Source organism: Taeniopygia guttata, chromosome 7, assembly GCF_048771995.1.
Source record: "Taeniopygia guttata chromosome 7, bTaeGut7.mat, whole genome shotgun sequence".
Lineage (NCBI taxonomy): Eukaryota > Metazoa > Chordata > Aves > Passeriformes > Estrildidae > Taeniopygia > Taeniopygia guttata.
The window spans coordinates 17,121,970-17,141,072 of NC_133032.1; the positions used below are offsets into that span (position 1 = coordinate 17,121,970).

Sequence of the window (19,103 nt, forward strand, 5' to 3'; positions counted from 1 at the left end):
AAAATCTTTGTAGAGTTTCTGGTTAGTTTATTAAAGAACATCAGAACTTCGAACACTGTAAAATAACATTTTAAACTAATGCTGGAATCCCTAATACCTGGAAAGCACATGTATTTTGGTCCATTTTCCCCTTCCTAAAACAGACTTATAGTTCTTGCTAGCCTTACTGATTCATGTGAACACACAAATTCTCATTGCTACTTGCAATACATGCGAATCTCAAGGAAGTGGCAAGCTCTAAACACAGAAAATTTCAAAGCTCTTAATGTTTTCCCTATATGAAAATTTTCATAGCAAACTCATAAAAGGAAACACAAAAAACCCCCACATATGTTACTCTGCCTTCCTTTGTGGACAAATACAAATGGGATGAAAGCTACCAGGGCAAAGTAAACAGTCAGAGACTAACAGGAATCTCTGCTTCAAACAAAAACTTCATCATCTGGAAACAGGAGAGAAACATCTGCATATACAGATGATTATAGGATAACTATGAGCCACCAATGTCACTGGTTGTGAAAGAAGTAGTTGATCAGGCAAAATACCATAAAAAAGACAGGAAACATCCATGCTGCTGTAGAAGACATGTTTGAAACTTGAGCTGGAACAGCATGGAACAGTGATTGAAAAAGACAAAAACAAATAGAAGCAGCTCTGATGATCAGAGAACACGGCTTGGAAGCAGAGCGTAATATGTCCGGATTTAATCAGCCCAGCAAAACAAAAACTGAGAGTAGGATACAACTGTTGCCTTAAAAAACATCCAGAGTTTAACACACAAGAAGAGAGGAAAACTAAACTCAAGGATGATGCTGGCACAAAAATAAATGAGTTGTGCATTAATTTAGATGGGAAATGAGGTGAAAGTCCTGAGGGATTTTGTGGTTCCAGCGGCCTAGAGCAGAAGGGCTGACTATAATGGCAGAGTTGGTCACTTATAGTACATGTTTCAACTCAAAACCCAAACAATTCCCCACTTAAAAAGTTCTAGAGGGCTTATACCTATGAATTTGTATTTAGATTTCCCTGTGTGGTGAGGAAGGATGACCAGACTGTTAGCCTGAGAAGTCTGGAAACCTCAGCATCAAGACTCTTCCCCATGCACATTGGTTTTAGGACAATACACTGAAATTCCAACTTACCTCTACTATCATTTCTTGCTAGTTTACTGGGATAACTTCTGTTCATGGGTACATATGGTTCTGGAGGCGGCAAATCAGATATTGGATGAAAAGAAAATCTGCTTTCCCATTCATCTGAAAAATATCCCATGCAATTTTACTCATTAGTTTTCTGACATAGCTTATCAAGTCAATTGACATTGACATCCTGTTTAATGCGTGTTTTAAATTGCAAAATGCTTACACAGCTGCATACTGAAGCAGCATTCTCTTAGGAAGTCAGCGAAGATGATGCTTTAGGTTAATTTGGGACTGAAAATTTCTATCAACTTTAACTGATCATTTTGCCAATTTTATGCAAAACTACAGATAGGGAAAACAGCCATAATTCCACGAAAATAACTCTTACTCTCCCTTCCATGTATAACAGATCTGCTTCTTTAACACACACACACACACACATATATATATATGTGCTACCAGAACTGCCCTGTTTCTCCTACTTCGGAACAGTATTTTGTTCCTGTTATAGAATTCCATATTCAAGTGTCATTGATATACCAAGCTCAGAAGCATCATTAAAAGCACACTCCTATAAGCACTATTTTTTCTCTCTTAGTATTTATACTGGAAGAAGAAAAAATAACCATTATGCTAAAATTTATTACAGAGAATCCTTTATATAACTAGTGTAAAAAATGGAAAAATATATCACTTGAAGCTATATCTCTTTAGACCACAGGGGCCCTTTTTCTGTACTTACGGAGTCTATAGAATTCTAAATAAAGCAAGCATACCTGTTTCTTCATTGAAATAATAGGAAGTGTTCCAAGAGCTCTGCTCTGCACCTGATTTTGAAAGCTTAAGAAGAAAGTGTGGGCTAATTTAAACTTTGTCATTTTTTCACTTTCTTGCTTCAGGACTTTGCAACCATAGCTTTCTGAGATAGTGCTGTATTTTACTGCATAATGTAATGAACAGCTGAGTAAGTTCTACCTGGCATTTGTACATGTGGTTATTTGCTGGATCCAGTTTTTGTATGTTTACTTCCAATGGTTGCAATCAGAAACAAGTGTGTAAAGAAGCTGCATGTTCTGAACCCTACAAATCACATGCACACGAAGAAATATGCCTGTGATCCTTCTGCCTTATCTGATGTGTGAAGATGTTTCAAAAGCATGAGTTATAGTTTCATTTTCTGTTTGCTTTTTTCTAACCTTATAAATGTCAGGAATACCAATTTTGGCCTCCTGTAATTAACGAAAGGATTTATCTCTTCCATGCAAATAGAAAACAATTAAAAAGAAAAGCATGCCGAATCTTTAAAACACAGCAATCTTGGACCTCATCTTTTTAATAAACACCAGCAGAAATAGATACTTGACATTTTCAGCAATTTTCTGACAATCTCTTCACTCATCTGCTTTTCAGCTTTCAGCTTTTGAGTCATCTAACTTGTTCCGACTTTCGAAGTGTCGGTGTAGCTGTGGTTTGAATTCATGTAAGAGTAATCCCCTTCCTTTTTTCAGGGTACTTTTCAAAGGGTTATTTTGGAGACTGTATTGATGACTTTGCAATCCTGCTCTATGTATGACATATTTATTCCGTTCTTACTTGCTGGGGTCAATTGAGACCCAAGTGACACCTCTGTTGGTCAGAAATCAGTCTCTATCCCAAACCTTTTCAGCCACTACACCGTCCCTATGGAGGGCAAACAGCTGGGAGGATGGCTCACCATCACCGGGATCCTGGAAGCCGTTTCTGAGAGCCGCCGAAGGCGGCGGCGGCGGCGGCGGCGCTGCCGAGCCCGGCCGGTCCGGGGGGAGCGGGGGGCGCGCTCCGCCTCTCTGGCTGTCCAGCCCTGCCCGGGAGGGCAGCTGGGGAGTGCTGGGCAAAGCCCTCGACGTGCTGCCATTCCTGCTTATGGGAGGCGGCGGTGGGAGCGGGCCTAGAGCAAGGCAAGAAGCAAACACACAAATGCTGTTAACACCAGGGGTTACTCTGCCAGTGGAAAGCCGCTGCTGGCATCCCAAGGGCTCCCGCTAACAAAAAGGGCTATTTCAGCACCCCTGGCCCCAAGGGCTAATGGCCCTCAGCACCCACTTCCCTGCTCTCCACGGCTCTCTAGGGATTTAGTGCTGACTTGGAAAGTACGGCTCAGAGGAGCAGGACGTATCTAAACATAAACACATTGCAGTGTCCACATTCCTATTCCCCTCAGCTACAGAAGCCTCTGTAAAGGTCCTGGTCCTTGAAGCTACTTTTAAACCACTCTAAATTAACAGTGGCCACAACAAGCAGAAGTCACAGCTGAAATTCAGGGTGCTGTGGAGGTCTGAACTGTAACACATTTCCTTTTTATGGATCATTGCAAGGCAAGAGGTAGTGTAGCAGAAGCCACCTGCTACCTTCAGAGGCTCTTTGTCCATGGGGGTGATTCGCTCTGGGTGTGTGATGGTGCACAGGGGAGCTCTGCTCAGGAGTGGCCGCGTTAGGCAGCAGCCCATCAGCTCACTCGTTTATAAACAAATGAGCTGCACGTCAGGTTTTACAGTAGCTGGAACATATCCATCTCCCTGTAAACTGGAAACAGACCTCACACGTGGACTGGCATTCCCAGCAATGGACGTGACAGGTCAAATACAAAGGCACAGCCTACATAATACAGACCCAGGGCTGTCCTGAGGGCAGAGGAAGGGTGCTTCTACAAAAAAAAAGACAGGAAAGCCGCTTCTGCCAGGGAGAGAAGCGCCCATGGCTGGGATACAAAGAAGGTGTGGAGAGTTACGCACGTTCCAAAGTCTCACTTCCTCTGTTTGGTGCAGTTGGGCAATTGACAATTATGTTAATTTTCAATAAATGCTTCCCTGTCTTGATGAAATCTATCTACAGACACGCACTTTGAAAAAGAGAGCAGTAGATATTGTGTCTCCAGAAACAAGCATTGAAACATTTCAAGAAACATGTTGTACTTCTTATTTTACAAATTACTGAAGTTTGCCTTCAGGGAATGGTTTCAAAGAATGAGAAGCATTCAGCAACTTTGAGAATAGTTTTGCTTGCTCTCTCTAAACCTAGCTAAACTCCATTGTCTATACTGAACTGCTACAGAATAGGTGCATTCATGTTTAGAATGTATTGCTACAACTTCCTTCTACTTACTGAGCCAGAAGAAAATTAGTGCAGGTTTGCTAAAACCATCTGCCAAAGAAAAGGGTCAACTAGGAAAGCACTGGTGGAAGCCAAGGCCACCACGGAACAAACTCTTGGAAGTGACTGAATAATTGCAGACAATCTCAGCAACTTTGATCCATCAATTTCATCAATTATAATGGAATTTTTCTGATTTATTTACTGCAGGCTGCACCAGCATTGTGCCATCCTTTGGGCTGGCAACCAGCTCCACAAAGCACAGGTATAGGGCTACTATTTTCTGTGCAACTGCTGTAGGTGTTGGAGCTCCAGACTGCTTCAAGGAGCTGGAAAGCAACATACCTGTCTGTGGGAGCTCCCATGACATTCATTTCTATTGTCTAGGACTGGGCAGGCTAGAGAGGATTTCTGAGTTTATTCCAGAGGATGAAATGAAAGGTAATTCTATGGAGTTTCCCAGCAGTATCTTCTGCACAATGCTTTTTTCCACCTGATGTTAGAGGGCTCGATTGTCCCTAAATTCTGTCATCTCCAAAGGGACAACTATCATGTATCAGAAAGCTGAGTTATGATGTGCAATTGCTAAACGTTATGAGCAACAGTAGTCACAGAGGACAAAGTACATTATGAAATTGATCAAAGGAGACAGTTCTACTTTTAGTCTAATTTGATATCTACATATGGTAAGTAACAACACTTAGTCATGCTGTAACAAGTGCTATTACATTTAACAACTGTCGGCTAGGTCTTTTATTAAAGCTATTGTATTTGCCTGCGTCTGTGTCTCTGAACACGTAGAAGGTCGGATTCCACAAACCTCCACTTGTGAGAACACGACCATTAACTCATGCTGGTTGACTCAAAGAAGTCAGACTTTACCAGAAGCTTCTTTGCATCAAAGAATGTAATGGGGAAATCCCTTTGCAACTGTCTTCAATTACAGTGACCATAATGAAAGTTACCAAGATCTGTAAAAGTACACGTGAGCACACTGCTGATGCATTTTGACTTTCTTTAAGCCACCTTGACGCCCACAAACCCTAACTTCCAATTGCAGAATCCCTAGTGCCTAACAGGGATATCATCCTGGGATGTGTTTGTCGTGCATGCGAAGCTGGTGAGGGCATGGCCAAAGCACCCTCTCCCCGTGCCGCCCGTCCCGGCCAGAGCACCCTCTCCCCGTGCCGCCTGCCCCGCTCCGTACCCGAGCGGCCGGGCGGGTCTCTGACGGGCGGCGGCGGTCTCTCTCCGGGCGGCGGGGGCAGCGGTCCGGAGCGGCCCCCGCCGGGAGCCGGGCACGACCCCAGCGAGATGTTCCTCTGCGGCAGCCGCGGCATCTCGTCGCCGGCGGCGGGGGCGGGCGGGACCGGGGGCGGCCCCGGCCTGCCGGGGGGCAGCGGGGGCGCCGGGGCGCCGAGGGCGGGCCGGGGGGCGGCGGGCAGGGGCGGCTTGCTGTTCTGCGGCGGCGGCGGCGGCAGAGACGCCTCCCGGGCGGCGGGCGGCCGGTGCCCGGCGGGGGGCGGCGGCGGGGGCGGCGGTTTGTCCTCCGCCGGCCGGCCCGGGGTGGGCGGCAGCGGCGGCCGGCCCGAGAAGGGGGGCGCCGCGCCGGGGCCCGGCTGCCGGAGGGGCGCGGCCGACCCCGCGCCCCGGCTGCCCGGGAAGGGCGGCGGCGAGGGCCCCAAGCTGGGCTGGCGGCTCAGCCCCGGCACCGGCGGCGACCCCCGGTTGTGCAGGCTGGAGGTGATGGGCCGGGGCGTGCTGGGCACCGGCGGCGGCGCCGCCTCGGGCTTCGAGCCGGCGTCGGGCCTCGGCGGCGGCACGCGGCTCCTCTGCGGGTCCGGGGCGGCGGAGCGCGGCCCCGAGGGCGGCCCCGGGAAGCGCGGCGGGCCGCTCGGTGGGGAGAAGGGCTTGGCGGCGGCGGAGCGGCCTCCGGGCGGCAGGACGGGCGGCCGGCCTCCCCCGGCGTCTGCGGACACAGGAGAGGGAGCATTAGCGCCGTCGCACCGGGGCTGCGGCTCCCGAGGGTCTGCGAGCGGCTAGGGCGCAGCCCGGCACGGGGCACCCACGCCTTGAGGCTCAGCCCCTGCCCCGGCACCGTTGGGAAACCATTCCAGAGTACCAGGTGACATCCTGATATTGCTTATGAGGCACGAGTCAAGTGGCCACAAAGTAACACAAGTGATGCAGCCATCATAGAGTAAGCAATAAAACAAGGAGGGAAGAAATGGTGAAGAACAAGTACTGAACACCCTCAACCTGAGAACAAAGAAATCTTAGCTTTAAAATTACATTTAACAACAAAAGTTCAGCAAAAAGCTCTTTTTAGTCCTTTCTAGTAGCTGTGATCTAAGGATGTAGTTGTGCACATCAGGAAGAAGGCAGCTGGCCCTGCAATTCACTAGTACTATTCTGTGATGCCAGGAACTTTTGTATTAATACAAGTTCCCAAAAATAGACTGTGACACAATAGAAAATACCAGCTCTGAGAGACTGCTTTGTACACATGCTGGAAGATTATGTTAGGCTATAAAATACGCAATATTTGTAACACTCCACAACCCCCATAGCATAGCCCTTTTTCAGCAAGTATGAAATCCTATGTCCTTGAACTTAAAAAACTCAGTGGCCTCAGATGTCCTTCGTTTAAAGGGGCCTGAGGCTTGGGGCAGCTGTTTTGTCAGCCAGAAGCACACTCCAGACAAGCCTCCATCTGCAGTGTGCGTACCAGCCAGCTGGGATGCCTCCTGCACTCCCAAAGCAGCAAATCATGCTGTTGTGGAGTTGACACAAGTACTTTCCATTTGGAAAGTAGATCCTTTTTCCTGGTGCACAAGAAAGAATTAGCCTGGATCCTCCCTCTGTTCCCCTCTTGTCCTGCACACCCAACAGCTAAGGCAGGATGTAATCTGCTTGACTGTACTTTGCAGGTAGCCATTCAACATTACCAAGATCTTTAGCTTTCATCAATAACAAGGAGGATGGGTGGAAAGGGAGTCTGGCTTCTCCCTCATAAAACCTAATAGTAAGAATAAAACAAGGTTCAAGCTGAAAATTACATTTCCTAAGACCCTATATTTGATGGCTTTCTCAATCCCAGCAGGTAGTTTATTGCAGTGCTATGAAGGTTTTAAGCAATATCATCTTTTCACACTGGAAATTCAAGGTCTTTCTTACCAGCATCTCGACTTGCAGTACATCTGAGCTTTGGCATTCCTGCTTGAAAAAGGCCTCCAAGGCCAGGTGGTCCACCACCACTGAAGCCACCACCACTGCCACCACCAAAACCCCCGCCGCTGCCACTGCCACCTCCTCCAAAGCCACCACCGCCACCTCCACCAGATCCTTTGGGTTCTGTCGGGAAAAAAGATCCCCCATATTAGTGAAGCAGGACTGATCCTGCAAAGTCACCTCTTTTATTAGAGTAAAGCTTGTAGCTGGGGAAAAATGGATGAACTTTCAAAACACACAAGGTTTGGATCATCACAGCTACCATCATCACTACCACCACTGCACCGTGGAGGAGCTGGTGCAATAACCACAATAACCATAGCCTCTGTGTTTTATTATACCATCACTACTTTAGTCTGCTCTAGACTGGAAAGCAGAGCAAATTGCTGCAGAGAATTTGGAACTGAGTGTGGATAGGACCTCTGAGAACATAATGTAGTCTTTGCTAGCACCTTAGTCGCTTCTTCCTGTTTCTTTGTACATTTGCTCCCTTATCCTTCCCCTCCACTTCTCCATAAGCAGAGACAGGGCAGTCTCATGGGAAAAAGGGAAGGAAGGAAGAAGGCAGAAGGACCCTCTTCTTGAAGGTGTCTCTGGGCATCACTGCTGGAAATGCACAGAATTCTCTCATTACTGATGATATTGCAACATATCTACTTATTTAAACAAAGCCTAGTAACAAAGGAGATGCTATTTCTGTAGGTTCAGAAGTGCAGTGACAGGATCATTAGCTGTGAACATTTCCAGTAGGCAGGAATTATTTTATCAGCCCTCCCCCTTTTCTCTCTCATTTCTCTCTAATTTCAACATTTCTGCTGTGACAACTGAGCTGCCAAAAGTAAAATGAAAGTGTTTCCACAACTACAATAAACAGAAGAGGCTTATTCAGAGCATCACTGCAAAATCAGCAGGTGCACAGGTTGGAATATCTGTGGAGATCAGCTCTCAGATGCTGGGCCAGGCCACATAGGCTAAGATCACTTGCTTAATTTCTTGGAATCCTGATTTCCACAAGTTTGGGTGGGTAAAAATTTCACTGACTTCAAAGTAATTAAAACCTGTGGATGAAAAGCACTTCTAAAACTTTCCCCAAGAAAAAAGGAAGAGTGTATCCATGGGGGAATGTTTCACATTATCCTTCTCTTTCTTAAGCATGTCAGCTCAGTTCAGCTCTGACTCAGATAGGGTGTGAACCTCTGGAGAAATGCTGCTACCATGGTTTAGTCTGTCATCATGATTTGTTAATTCATGAAAATAAGATAATAGGCTGCATTAATTTTATCTGTTTACCCCCTCCTTTAATCCCCTCCAGCTCATTACTATAGCTTGAACATGTAACTTCACATTCAGAGATAATCTTTAAAAACTGTAGCTGGCTGACTGCAGGACTGTATCTAATTTTTTAAAAAATTATTTTTATTTGGCCACACTCCTCTGGACAGTTCCTTCTTTTGTCATCATTTCTACCAGAGTTCAGCCTTTAATTGCATGGCCAAACCTAGACTGAAGTGTATCACATTTACTAATCAGTCTGTAGAAGTGTCTTTTCTCCTTAGGAAATAAATGCTGTTCCTCTGTCAGCTCAAGCCTCTGTTCCTCACTTTTCTCCTGTTTCTGTTCTGCCTTCCCAATACTTTTGCTACATGGGCTTCTCCAGCCTCCTCTGGGCACCTACCAAGATGTGCTGCGAGATATCTTGTGAGAGAGCAGCAACACAGCTGCATAGAGACCTCATTTCCATTCAGGTTAAGTAGAGTCACTGCCTTGTGCAGTACTGCTGGGCTATCTAAAAAGATAACACCCCTGAGTCACTCCAGGAGTGGCAAAACGGCATGCAGCAGTGACACACAGGTAGAGCTGTAACTTCTGGCTCTGCTTTTGCTCCAAGTGGTACTGGAGCCAATGGTGTCATGCCAGGCATGCATGTATTCTTATATTGTTTATAATATATTTATTCTTATATTGTTTATAATAGTTTAAAAGTAGAGTCTGAAATTCCACTTTGTCCTCTCCTCAGTCCTTATGGGGTTTTGTTTGCCTGATCTGCTGCAGGTCCTCAGTAGAACTCCTGGTAGGACTTGCATATTTTTCTGATATAAGCAAACAGGAAAATAAATCACTTTTTGAGAATTAGCAAACAAATTAGCATTCACATTTCATAAGCAATACTTGACTTCTCAGCTGACTACTCATTCATAATGAATAGAATTTATTTTTATGCATGCCAATTTCTGGCACTTTCTTTTATCTACTCTCGTGGCAATTTTCATCTGATATATAAAATAATTTGCTGCTTTCAGATCTGCAGAATCATTCATGCCCACAAAAATTCCAACATGTAGAGTCATACTTACTGTCTAGAATTGGAGCACTTCTGTCATTAGTTACAGTCTTCTTGAGCTTTTTTCCTTTGGTAATATCAGATAATAGAGCATTTCGCCCTGCCTGTTCTGACCTGCTCAGGGATGGCTTTTCAGTATTTGCCTGGAAAAAAAAAGAAAAAGAAAAAAAGGAGGCAAAATAAACCCCAACTTCTAGATACAAAGTTCTGCTCAAATATGGCAGACTTCAGAGGCTGTTTTAGCAGCATTGGAGTGGGTAGGTAGCATGCCATGTCTACTTTTGTGAATGATATTAAAGGTAGCTGGCTTGTTACTGACTCAAAGTCCCCAACACTACTGCTATTCTAACACACATTCATTAGAAACAGAACACTTCTAAGTGAATTCACTTTTAACTCATGATTTAGAATCTCTTATTTGTTAAAGCCAAGGCTTATCTGTGCTGTTTGGGAGATGGAACAAGAACAGACTAGACACATAAGTTGATTATACAAGAAGGTGGACATCTTTGAAAGTCGTGGTGAAATACAATTTCTAGATAAATCAGAGCAAAGATGGACCTTTGTGTACTATTTTAGCTTAGATAGAAATACTTAAAAATTGCCACTTCAATAATATTGACCTCTTCATATAGACCAAATGAAACCTCTGGACACATGAGGTTTGTCAATGGTCCTCTCTTTTCACTTTATGTTTTAGTGATATTTTTCAAGAAAAAACAAAAAATTCCAAACAATACACTTATATGCACACATATATGGCTCTTTCTTCTAGGAAACGGTTCCTGAAACATTTTCTAATTTATCAGATCAGTGTAATGGAGATTTCCCGAAAGGTGGGGAGAGGTGTTATGGAGGGACCAAGCAGAGTCTGTATCTTGCTTGAGGTGGAAAATGAAGGAAAGTCTCTTGAAAGACAGCCCATTCAGCTAGGGTTTTGCTCTGAAAATGTCTAAGTGTTTCAAAATGGCATTTCAAGAAGTCTTCCTTCTTTTCAATGAGGTGACTGACTGTTGGGAGGACAAGCACAGCACAATCTCTATCCCAGTTTAAGTGAGGTCCGATGTAGTTTCACCTACCATGTTGTCCAGCAGTGGATCCTGTGCTCTGATACCACAGGCTGGCTGAGGGAACTATGCTAGCTAAGAGATAGCCTTATCCAATTTTTTAAACAACAGGATTTTTTTTTTTTTTTTTCCAGCTCAAGTCACGGACATACTGGAGTAGAACAAGGGAGAATGTGGGAGTACAGGTTTGGAGACAGACAAGACTTCACCCCCATTAGACAAGCTGTTGTCTGTCCACCAGATCAGCCACCAATATGGGAGGAATAAAAGGATACAGAGTTCTATAGAGTGGATTGTGACATCCACCTGAGAACTGGGAGACAGCGAAGTGATGGTTGTTCTTGCAGGATCAATGATCAACCATAAACAGTATGTTGGACAGCTTTCCACAAATATCATGGACACCCTCATCCACATCTCAGTATCTCTGGACATCCTATTCAAAGTGACAAGCAGCAGCAGAGAATAGTGCATAGGTTTACCTACTGTAAAACTTACCAAGGCCAGTGTTGGGGGTGGAGGGGGAGCTGGAGGGGGAGGCACAGGCATGGTGGAAGGCTGAGCTCTGTGTGCTCTTGCTAAGAAACCTGCACAGCAAAACACAAACACAAAAAGTCCAGAGATTAATACACCTTAAAAAATAAATTTCTACTCAGCTAAAAAATCCTTGCAGCTAACAGGTTTATATTCTACATTTTTTAATTCTAAATAATTGGTAAAAAGCACTTTAATTGAATGAAAACCAGCTGCATCTTTAAACAGGGGCTCCCTACATGATCCCCACTGCCATACAAACTCGTAGATACATATCCAGTTTTGAACACTTACACAATCCATGCATTGCTATGGCAGTGCACAAAATGCAGTAACCAAATTGAACTCTGTTAAATCCAACAATCTTGTTCCATGGAAGTGCTTCAGGATTGCCTCATAGCTATACCATCAGCCCTTACTTCAAGAAGGCATCATAATTTAGGGTCATACTCAGAAAGAGATGCTGACTTGTTAAATCCCTTTAGTTGCTAGAAGATCCATCCACCTCCACTGTTATGGGTAGAGTGGAACAGCAGAGCTCTGGGATGGACTCATGCTTCTTCCTCTCTCCCTGCTTGCTCTGAAGATCCCAAGCTCCATCATGATGTCTGCATGCACCTTCCTCCTCCTCAGAAGCAGCACACACAAACATGTTCCGGATATTCTCCTGAGGAGGAAGAGCAAGCAGGCAGCCTGTCCTCTCAGCTGCAGGCTGCTGCAGACAGAAAAGCCTGGCTTCTAAAGCTCAGCCTTTCACAAGCTTCCCTCCCAAGGACCACACTCCCACTTTTCCCCACCCCAAGCTGAATTTCCAGCCTCGGGCAATCCTAGGAGGGTCACAGCTGAGATATAGAGATCTACTGCAGCCAAATGATGGAACAACAACCAAAAAAAAAAGAAAAGCCCAAAGTGTGAAGGACTGAAGGACTGTATTTTCAAGTCAAGGGCTTTTGTGGCATTTTGGCACACAGCTTACTGGAACTGCGCCTATCAGGGACTTTGGAGCATTTCTAATAGTGCTATGGCATTTCAGTATGTGCTTTACTCTTTTATCTGAGCTTTCACCCATGCTGGCCATTCACCTGAGCCACCTTTAGTACCAATGATTTGCCCACCACTTATATAATGTTTGCATAAGACAGGTAAACACAGTGGGGACAGGAACAAGGGCAATTCTCCAGACAGCCCCAGGCTGATGGCTGAGGTCCCCAGGGCAGTCATTTACATGAACACACAGCTCTTACTTTCTAAAGTAACTTAATTGTTTTAGATGAAGTGTAATAGCACAGTATCTGTCAAATCAACATCATGCCAGGTACAGTACCCTTTACAGTTAAAATGAACATTAGGAAAATGTGCTGAATGAAACAAAATGGCATTTGCAGTGAGTCACCACCTACGAAGTATGTAATGGCTCTGACATGACCCATGTGTGTCAGAAAAAACTGTTTGGAAGTACAGATTTATCTCATCAGATGCTCATGCTTCAGAAGAATTAGAATACAGCTGTAACCTCCCTTCCCTCCCCCACTCAAATTGCTGAGTTACCTTCCTCAGAATAAATATTTTCTGAAATAAGACTTTAATGGATTTTGTGTAAAATCTTTAGGGAGGAAGGAGTCAGATGCATCACCCATAGCTCTGGCTGACCATCTAGAAAAGTCATGGAGTTCCAAGTGGTGTGAGGCACTAGTGCCTGCAGGTTTTCTTCTCCCATACGCAGAAACTGCTTCCAGTTACTGCAAAAGAGTGAGCAAAGCAGAGGGGAAGCTGGCAGATAGACAAGTGATCGACAAAGAGGAAACTGTGTGAAGCCAAGCCTACACAGTGCTGTGCAAATGCATGAGTTCACAGAGTCCTGCAAACAGACCAGCCTGCTCTCATCATTCCTCTGCTGCATTACTGAGAACGTTAAGCTCTTCCAGAGAAACAACAGCTTCATGTTCAGAGGATCCACTTGAATTTAGTTATATTCCCATCTTTCAAATTTGTAGCTTTCAGTCGCTATATAAAACTCTCCACAAAGTCCTATCCTTTCCCAGTCAGCATATTCTAAATGCAATATTTGAAATCTGAAACCTATTAAAAGCACCAAGACTAATGCTGCTTTGTTCTTCAGCTTCCTGTTTAAAAAAATAGTCAACAGGAAAAATATTTCTTACAGTAGACCACAACCATCCTGTTTCTTAACACAGTCTTTTCACAGCTGCAGTTGTCTCTAGCTTAACTGTGCCATGAGGGTATTTCACCAAGCCTTTAACTGCTTCACTGGATTAAAAAGAGAAATTCTTCTTTCTGCACTGCTTTGCTAAGAAGTCAAAGCAGTCTAGATAATGTACCATCAGTCTCTTTGGCACTCCATGTGTCACAGAAAAGTTTCTGGAGCAGGCAGAATACAGTTTGGTTCGATATCAGATTTTTAAATGAATCCCTTAAGGCAGCTCAGACCTGAATGCAGCAAGTGAGTCAGGTGGTATTGCACTTCCCGTAAAATACCATAACTTGTCTACCTTTCTGCCAGTTAGATATTGTTTCTCTCTTGAGAGGCTCTGTTCTACTTTTTTTCCCTTTTAACTGGATTGTTTTAGATCAGCTTCTCAAGGAATTCTTCTATGCCTTCTTAAGGCATAAAGAGGAAGTAAGGTGATGCTTGAAGCCTGAGTTCTCGAAGGGGAAGCATCTACCCACAGACCCATCCAGATTCTCCAGAACCCTCTCTGTACACATGATTTGCAAGGAGGCAGGGGGGAGAAAGGCACTAGGTGTTCCCTCCTTCTGCATCCTATTTTACATGTAGCTATACTCAACCACTGCACACGTGCTGGTATTTCTGGTACTGAAGGGTTCTCTCAACTAAACTGCCATCAAAATTAGGTACACACTGGTGAGCTTGCATTTTGCTGCTGTTGAACAAGCCCTATAGCCCTCAGAGACAGGCTGGAAAACAACATTTTGGAAGCACAGGACAAGCTTCTGTAATAAGCCAAACTCTGACAAAGCTGGCCTGAAGTTTAACATGAGCATCCTGCAGGTTGTTTACTCATGGTGCTCTAGAGCACACACTTCCTTTAGGAGATCACATGGCGTGACTGAGAAACCTGTGTGCCCACACAAAAACTTATCATGCATACAGTTACAGAGCCCATAAAACACCCCAGATTGTCAAATTTTAGTTTAAAACCTAGGTTGAAATACTGCTTCACTCATTTCTCACTCTGACTCTACTTCTGCTGATGAAAAAGATATTTTTAGAAACTCAAGCTGAAACTTTGCAGGAATAAACAGCACCTCTGTCTTTGAAACGCCAATTCATCCTTGCTATTTAGTTGTTAGATTTTGTATAATCTATTTCTTTGTCTGACTCACTGTAAGCAAAATAAAAGAGATGCTCTCTGGATTTTAAAATTTGCTCACTATAAGCCTATATGAAGAATAACAATGGTTTGAAGAGATGCGGTGACCTGGTGACTGGCTCTCACAGCACAGGGTAGTGCTGGGAGTAGCCCTTGGGAGGACAGTACCTCTTGGGCTGCAAACCAAAACAGCTGAGTTAGCACAATACTGAACTCGAGCTCTGCAGCTGCTTTGTTGATCACCAAGTCACAGGATGACTGTTTCTCACAGAGCATAAAGATGTCCTGAGACGTTAAGTGCAACTCTGCCATTAGAGGAAAGCTTTGGTTACTGTCCTATATTTCTGCAATGGATTCACATCATTATTTGCTCTTGGGTCAGTGGGAAAGAGCTGAATTTAAGAAAAGGCTATTATGTTAAATTGCTAACGACTGACACTATAAAATACCTGAAATAGTAATCAGTCCACCTAGTAATAAATTTTACCCACCAAATTTGTTAACAACCAAGTTTCTTATAATGCTTGGTGCTGCAGGGTTGTTGAAAAGGAACTGGTTCCAAAAGACCAAGGCTGAAGATGTATTGGCACTTGAAAACCTAGGACACATGTCCTAATGTATTTTCTAGGCACCAGTGCAAACGATCACATCTTTTAAGGAGCTATATAGAAACGTTATGTCTAGGTGAGCAATGGGCAAAAGTGGCACTACACAATGCACTTCAGGCTTAATTTGGTATCTCAGAAATAATTTCAAGAGCATTACAAATGCTAAAAAGAAACAAAAAGAAACGTGACCTTTTTGTGGGATAGACAGCGTGAACAACCACACTGCAAGTGCATGGTTCGTATCTGGTCAGACATTTTGAGCTGCTTGGAGGCCCTCCCTCTTAAACATTGAGTCAGAGGCAGACAGACAAGCTCACTGCGGTCAATCATTTCCTGCATGATTAATTTCCAAGCAAAAAAAGAGGAAGGAACAAACAACTGTAGAAATAAGCCAGAATGTATCAATTTAAGGGGAAAAAAACCCTGAAGTTGCTAATTAAAATGCTGATTGCTCCCCTATGCAAAAGGACCCAATTTCCAAATCAGTGCTGATTTGGTTCTTTCAAAATCCATTACTTTCTCCAAACGAAAGAAGGATTTTTTTTTTAAATTTGAATTTGAGGAAATTGGGCTACATTAACAAGTCCTTTAGTAAGGTAGCTCTCAAAACAAACAGGACACCTAACTCTAAACACATTACAAAGTAGTTGGAGAATCACTTACAATCAGTTTTATATAGACCACAATATTTTTTTTTCTTTAATCATTTTTTAACAGAGTTTTAACTGAGCTATTAAACTTTTTTTTTGCCAAAACGTTAGTGGTGTCATGAAATTTGAACCCCCCTACTCCCACTTTCCTTGGTAGACCTGAGTCATTAGTAAGCCTACATGTTCCATATTCCACCACCACAATCTCCCAAGGCCAGAGGGGCTGCCTGCACCAAGTGTCACAGTGCCAATGAGAACTTCAGAGGATGCTGAAGGTGCTCCTCCCATGCAACACCATGCCAGTAAATCCCCTCTTGAAAACAATCCGGTGTTTTTCTTCTTCTCTTCTTAAACATACAGATAGATGAGTTTAAGTCCCTAAAGATTTCAACAAGGGTACCAAACCAAATTCAGTTGGGCATGAAGCTACTGGAAGATACTGAAGAGTTCTCTTATAGGGTAAAGAAAAAATATTTAGGAGACTCTCTGGCCTCAATCACTTGCACATGGAAGAGTGAAAAGCCTATCTGGCACTCAAGTAACCTAATACAAGTTTTAATTGAGACACTGGGGACTGCTGTGTAACAAGCCTATTCTCAGCAGGAAAGCCTGGATTTTCATTCTCCTAACTAGGATAAAACTCCTGAAGCTCACCAGCTCCAGGGGAACAAAGTGACATCTAAAATGTTACTGTCAGTATTTTTGGGACCTTTAACATCAGTGATGGTCTTTTAAGAAAAGTTTTTGGCTGAGAAGACAATCCTTTTGATGCAGGGATTACAAGACTTTGTGGCCTGAGACAGGTCATTACAAGCGTGTGAAAATGTAAATTGTCCTATCCTGTCTGGAGGAAGCTGTGGTAGCAAAAGGAGGCACTAACTTTTTACCCTTAAAACCACTTGCAGAAATCTGGACAGCCAAAAGAATGACCAAAAGAGGAGAAGTTACTCTGGATGTTTGAGACCCAGGGAAACTCTGGGGAGCTGCTGCTGCCAGAGAGAGGAAGCCGACTTTACTGGGGACTTTCGGCATTTCAAGGAAACTCTCCGCAGTACCCGAAATGAGTGGTTTGAGTATGACTTTCCACCACACTGAAAAATGCCACCCCTTACACAAAATGCCAGGGCAGAGGAGGTATACCAGTCAGTGATGGAGAGCTCTTGCCCACACCCACTGGAGGGGTGATGGACGACAAGCTTTATTCACAGGCACATGTCCCCTGAAATGGGATTTGGCCCAAGCTGAACAACACACAGGAGGATCTCCCATAGGGAACTGCACCTTTTCCAATCCAGTAGTGATTGATGTGGGGGATGCAACACCACACTGCTGCAGGCAGGGATCAAAAAGGGGAGAAGTGGAAGGCAACAGCCTGAAGGGTCTCTACCAGAAGTGTATGGGGTAGTTGTTGGGAAAGAAACATGCCAAGCCAGTATCACAGTGAGCATTTTTCCTGCCCAACTTAGGCTGCAGAAAGAGGATATTTTTTTGGTTTGTTTTGGACACAGCCTTTTCAAGAAATTGCAGAGTTAGTTTAGCTCAGTTGCACTGTTGTAAGAGGTATGTGAAACGTGCAGATGCTGGGGAGCTAGTGAGGACCAGTAAAGATAAATAATAACAAGAACAAACAAAAGACATGACTAGTTAGGGGAAAAAAAAGTGATGATGTTGTCAGGTACTTTCACATCTCTATGCACATTATGCTCCTGTGCTCTGTCAACCCTACAGGATCTCCATCTTCCTCTACACTCCTCATGCTCGCTCCCTCATCACAGAGCATCCAGCCAAATGCAGTGATCCTCCAGTCAGTGTGATCTGCAGCTCACACTGGGTAATCTCCCAGAGACCAAAAACCCCCAAAAAACACTTTGCATCTAGTCCCTACCACCACAGGAATACAGTAACAGAGCAGATTACTGTGTGTGTCAGTGACAAGTAAATCAACAAACTCCTGAGCCAGCACATGACCACAGGTGCTGAGAGCAGTAACAGCCAGATGCACCTATGGTCCACAGCAAGCTGCATCCAGCAAACCTCATCTGTCAAACACCATCGAGAGTTATATGGAGAAAATCCAGCTGTGCTGCATCCATGGAAAATTACAGCTAAGAAATAGGCTGCTATGGTGACAGAACACTGTTTTAATCCAAGTATTTTAATTTTTTTTTTTTTTCAGTGAAATACTTTTCAAGATATGTAGAGGATCACAGGCAATGCCTAACTTTGGAGGACTGCTTCTAGTAACCAATGTAGTCTGTTTGGAAAGAACAGCTAAGCTTTTGGTCAGTTTACGTGTTTGGATACTGACTTGAGAAAAACTGATAATGTAAGAGCAAACACACCATAGCAGAAAGTATCTGACTCACCAAAAACCGAAATTGCTTCCATTTAACCCATGCTCCTATCTTTCCTTGAGCCAGTGTGCCCAGAGGAGTTGTACAAAAATACTCCTATCTGTTCAGACAATAAGGATCAGGTCACATTCTTCACCATAGCAACCTGGTCCTGGGGAACAGCACCTCGGTCCTGCAAAGGACACCTGGAACAAAGCCCCTGCTGCACCAGCCACCTCAGGAGGGAGTCCACACTTCTTAAAAGTGGCACAGGCACATGTGTGTCATTCCTCAGCAGAAGGCCAGAGCCAAATTCACCAGAAAAATCTAATTACTGGGCTGTATCCCGGTCCTCAGAACAGGAGGACACATGCTCAGACACTGCAACCTCTGACAGCCCCATCCCCAACCCCACCAGTGCTCCTACACCAAAAAATGAAGGGCTCTTCCCCCAGCCACTCTGCAGAAAGCTCTAGGGCAAAAGGCTTCACCCTCTCTCCCAGACAGAAGTGATGGTTAAGGATAAGCTGTTTGTGAACTCTCCTTCAGCTGTCCAGAGCAGAGCTGCCTGCAACACTTCACCATCTACCACCCCCCACAGCCTCTCGTCAAGGTGAGTGCTGGAGCCAGCACAGGAGGTGTTATCCAGGCACTGCCCCAGCACAGCCAAGGAGGATTCACACAGGCTGGAGTGACCTTGAAAGGGACACTACAC

General features: G+C 44.4%; 1 protein-coding gene across 3 annotated transcripts in view; it reads right to left on the bottom strand.

The window, feature by feature from the left end:
- WIPF1 (WAS/WASL interacting protein family member 1) overlaps positions 1-19,103 on the bottom strand; it is a 54,698-nt gene that overhangs the window by 4,967 nt on the left and 30,628 nt on the right. For 2 of the 3 annotated variants that reach the window (XM_030277505.4, XM_030277504.4), the window contains exons 3-8: positions 11,409-11,497; positions 9,857-9,986; positions 7,449-7,625; positions 5,479-6,240; positions 2,857-3,069; positions 1,143-1,256 (exon numbers count right to left, since the gene is read on the bottom strand). In XM_030277505.4, the coding sequence (XP_030133365.4) occupies positions 1,143-1,256; positions 2,857-3,069; positions 5,479-6,240; positions 7,449-7,625; positions 9,857-9,986; positions 11,409-11,459 (1,447 nt within the window). In that variant the 5' untranslated portion in view covers positions 11,460-11,497. Of the gene's footprint in view, positions 1-1,142; positions 1,257-2,856; positions 3,070-5,478; positions 6,241-7,448; positions 7,626-9,856; positions 9,987-11,408; positions 11,498-18,421; positions 18,784-19,103 lie in introns of those variants that run through there. The other variant, XM_072932264.1, reaches the window with a different exon arrangement.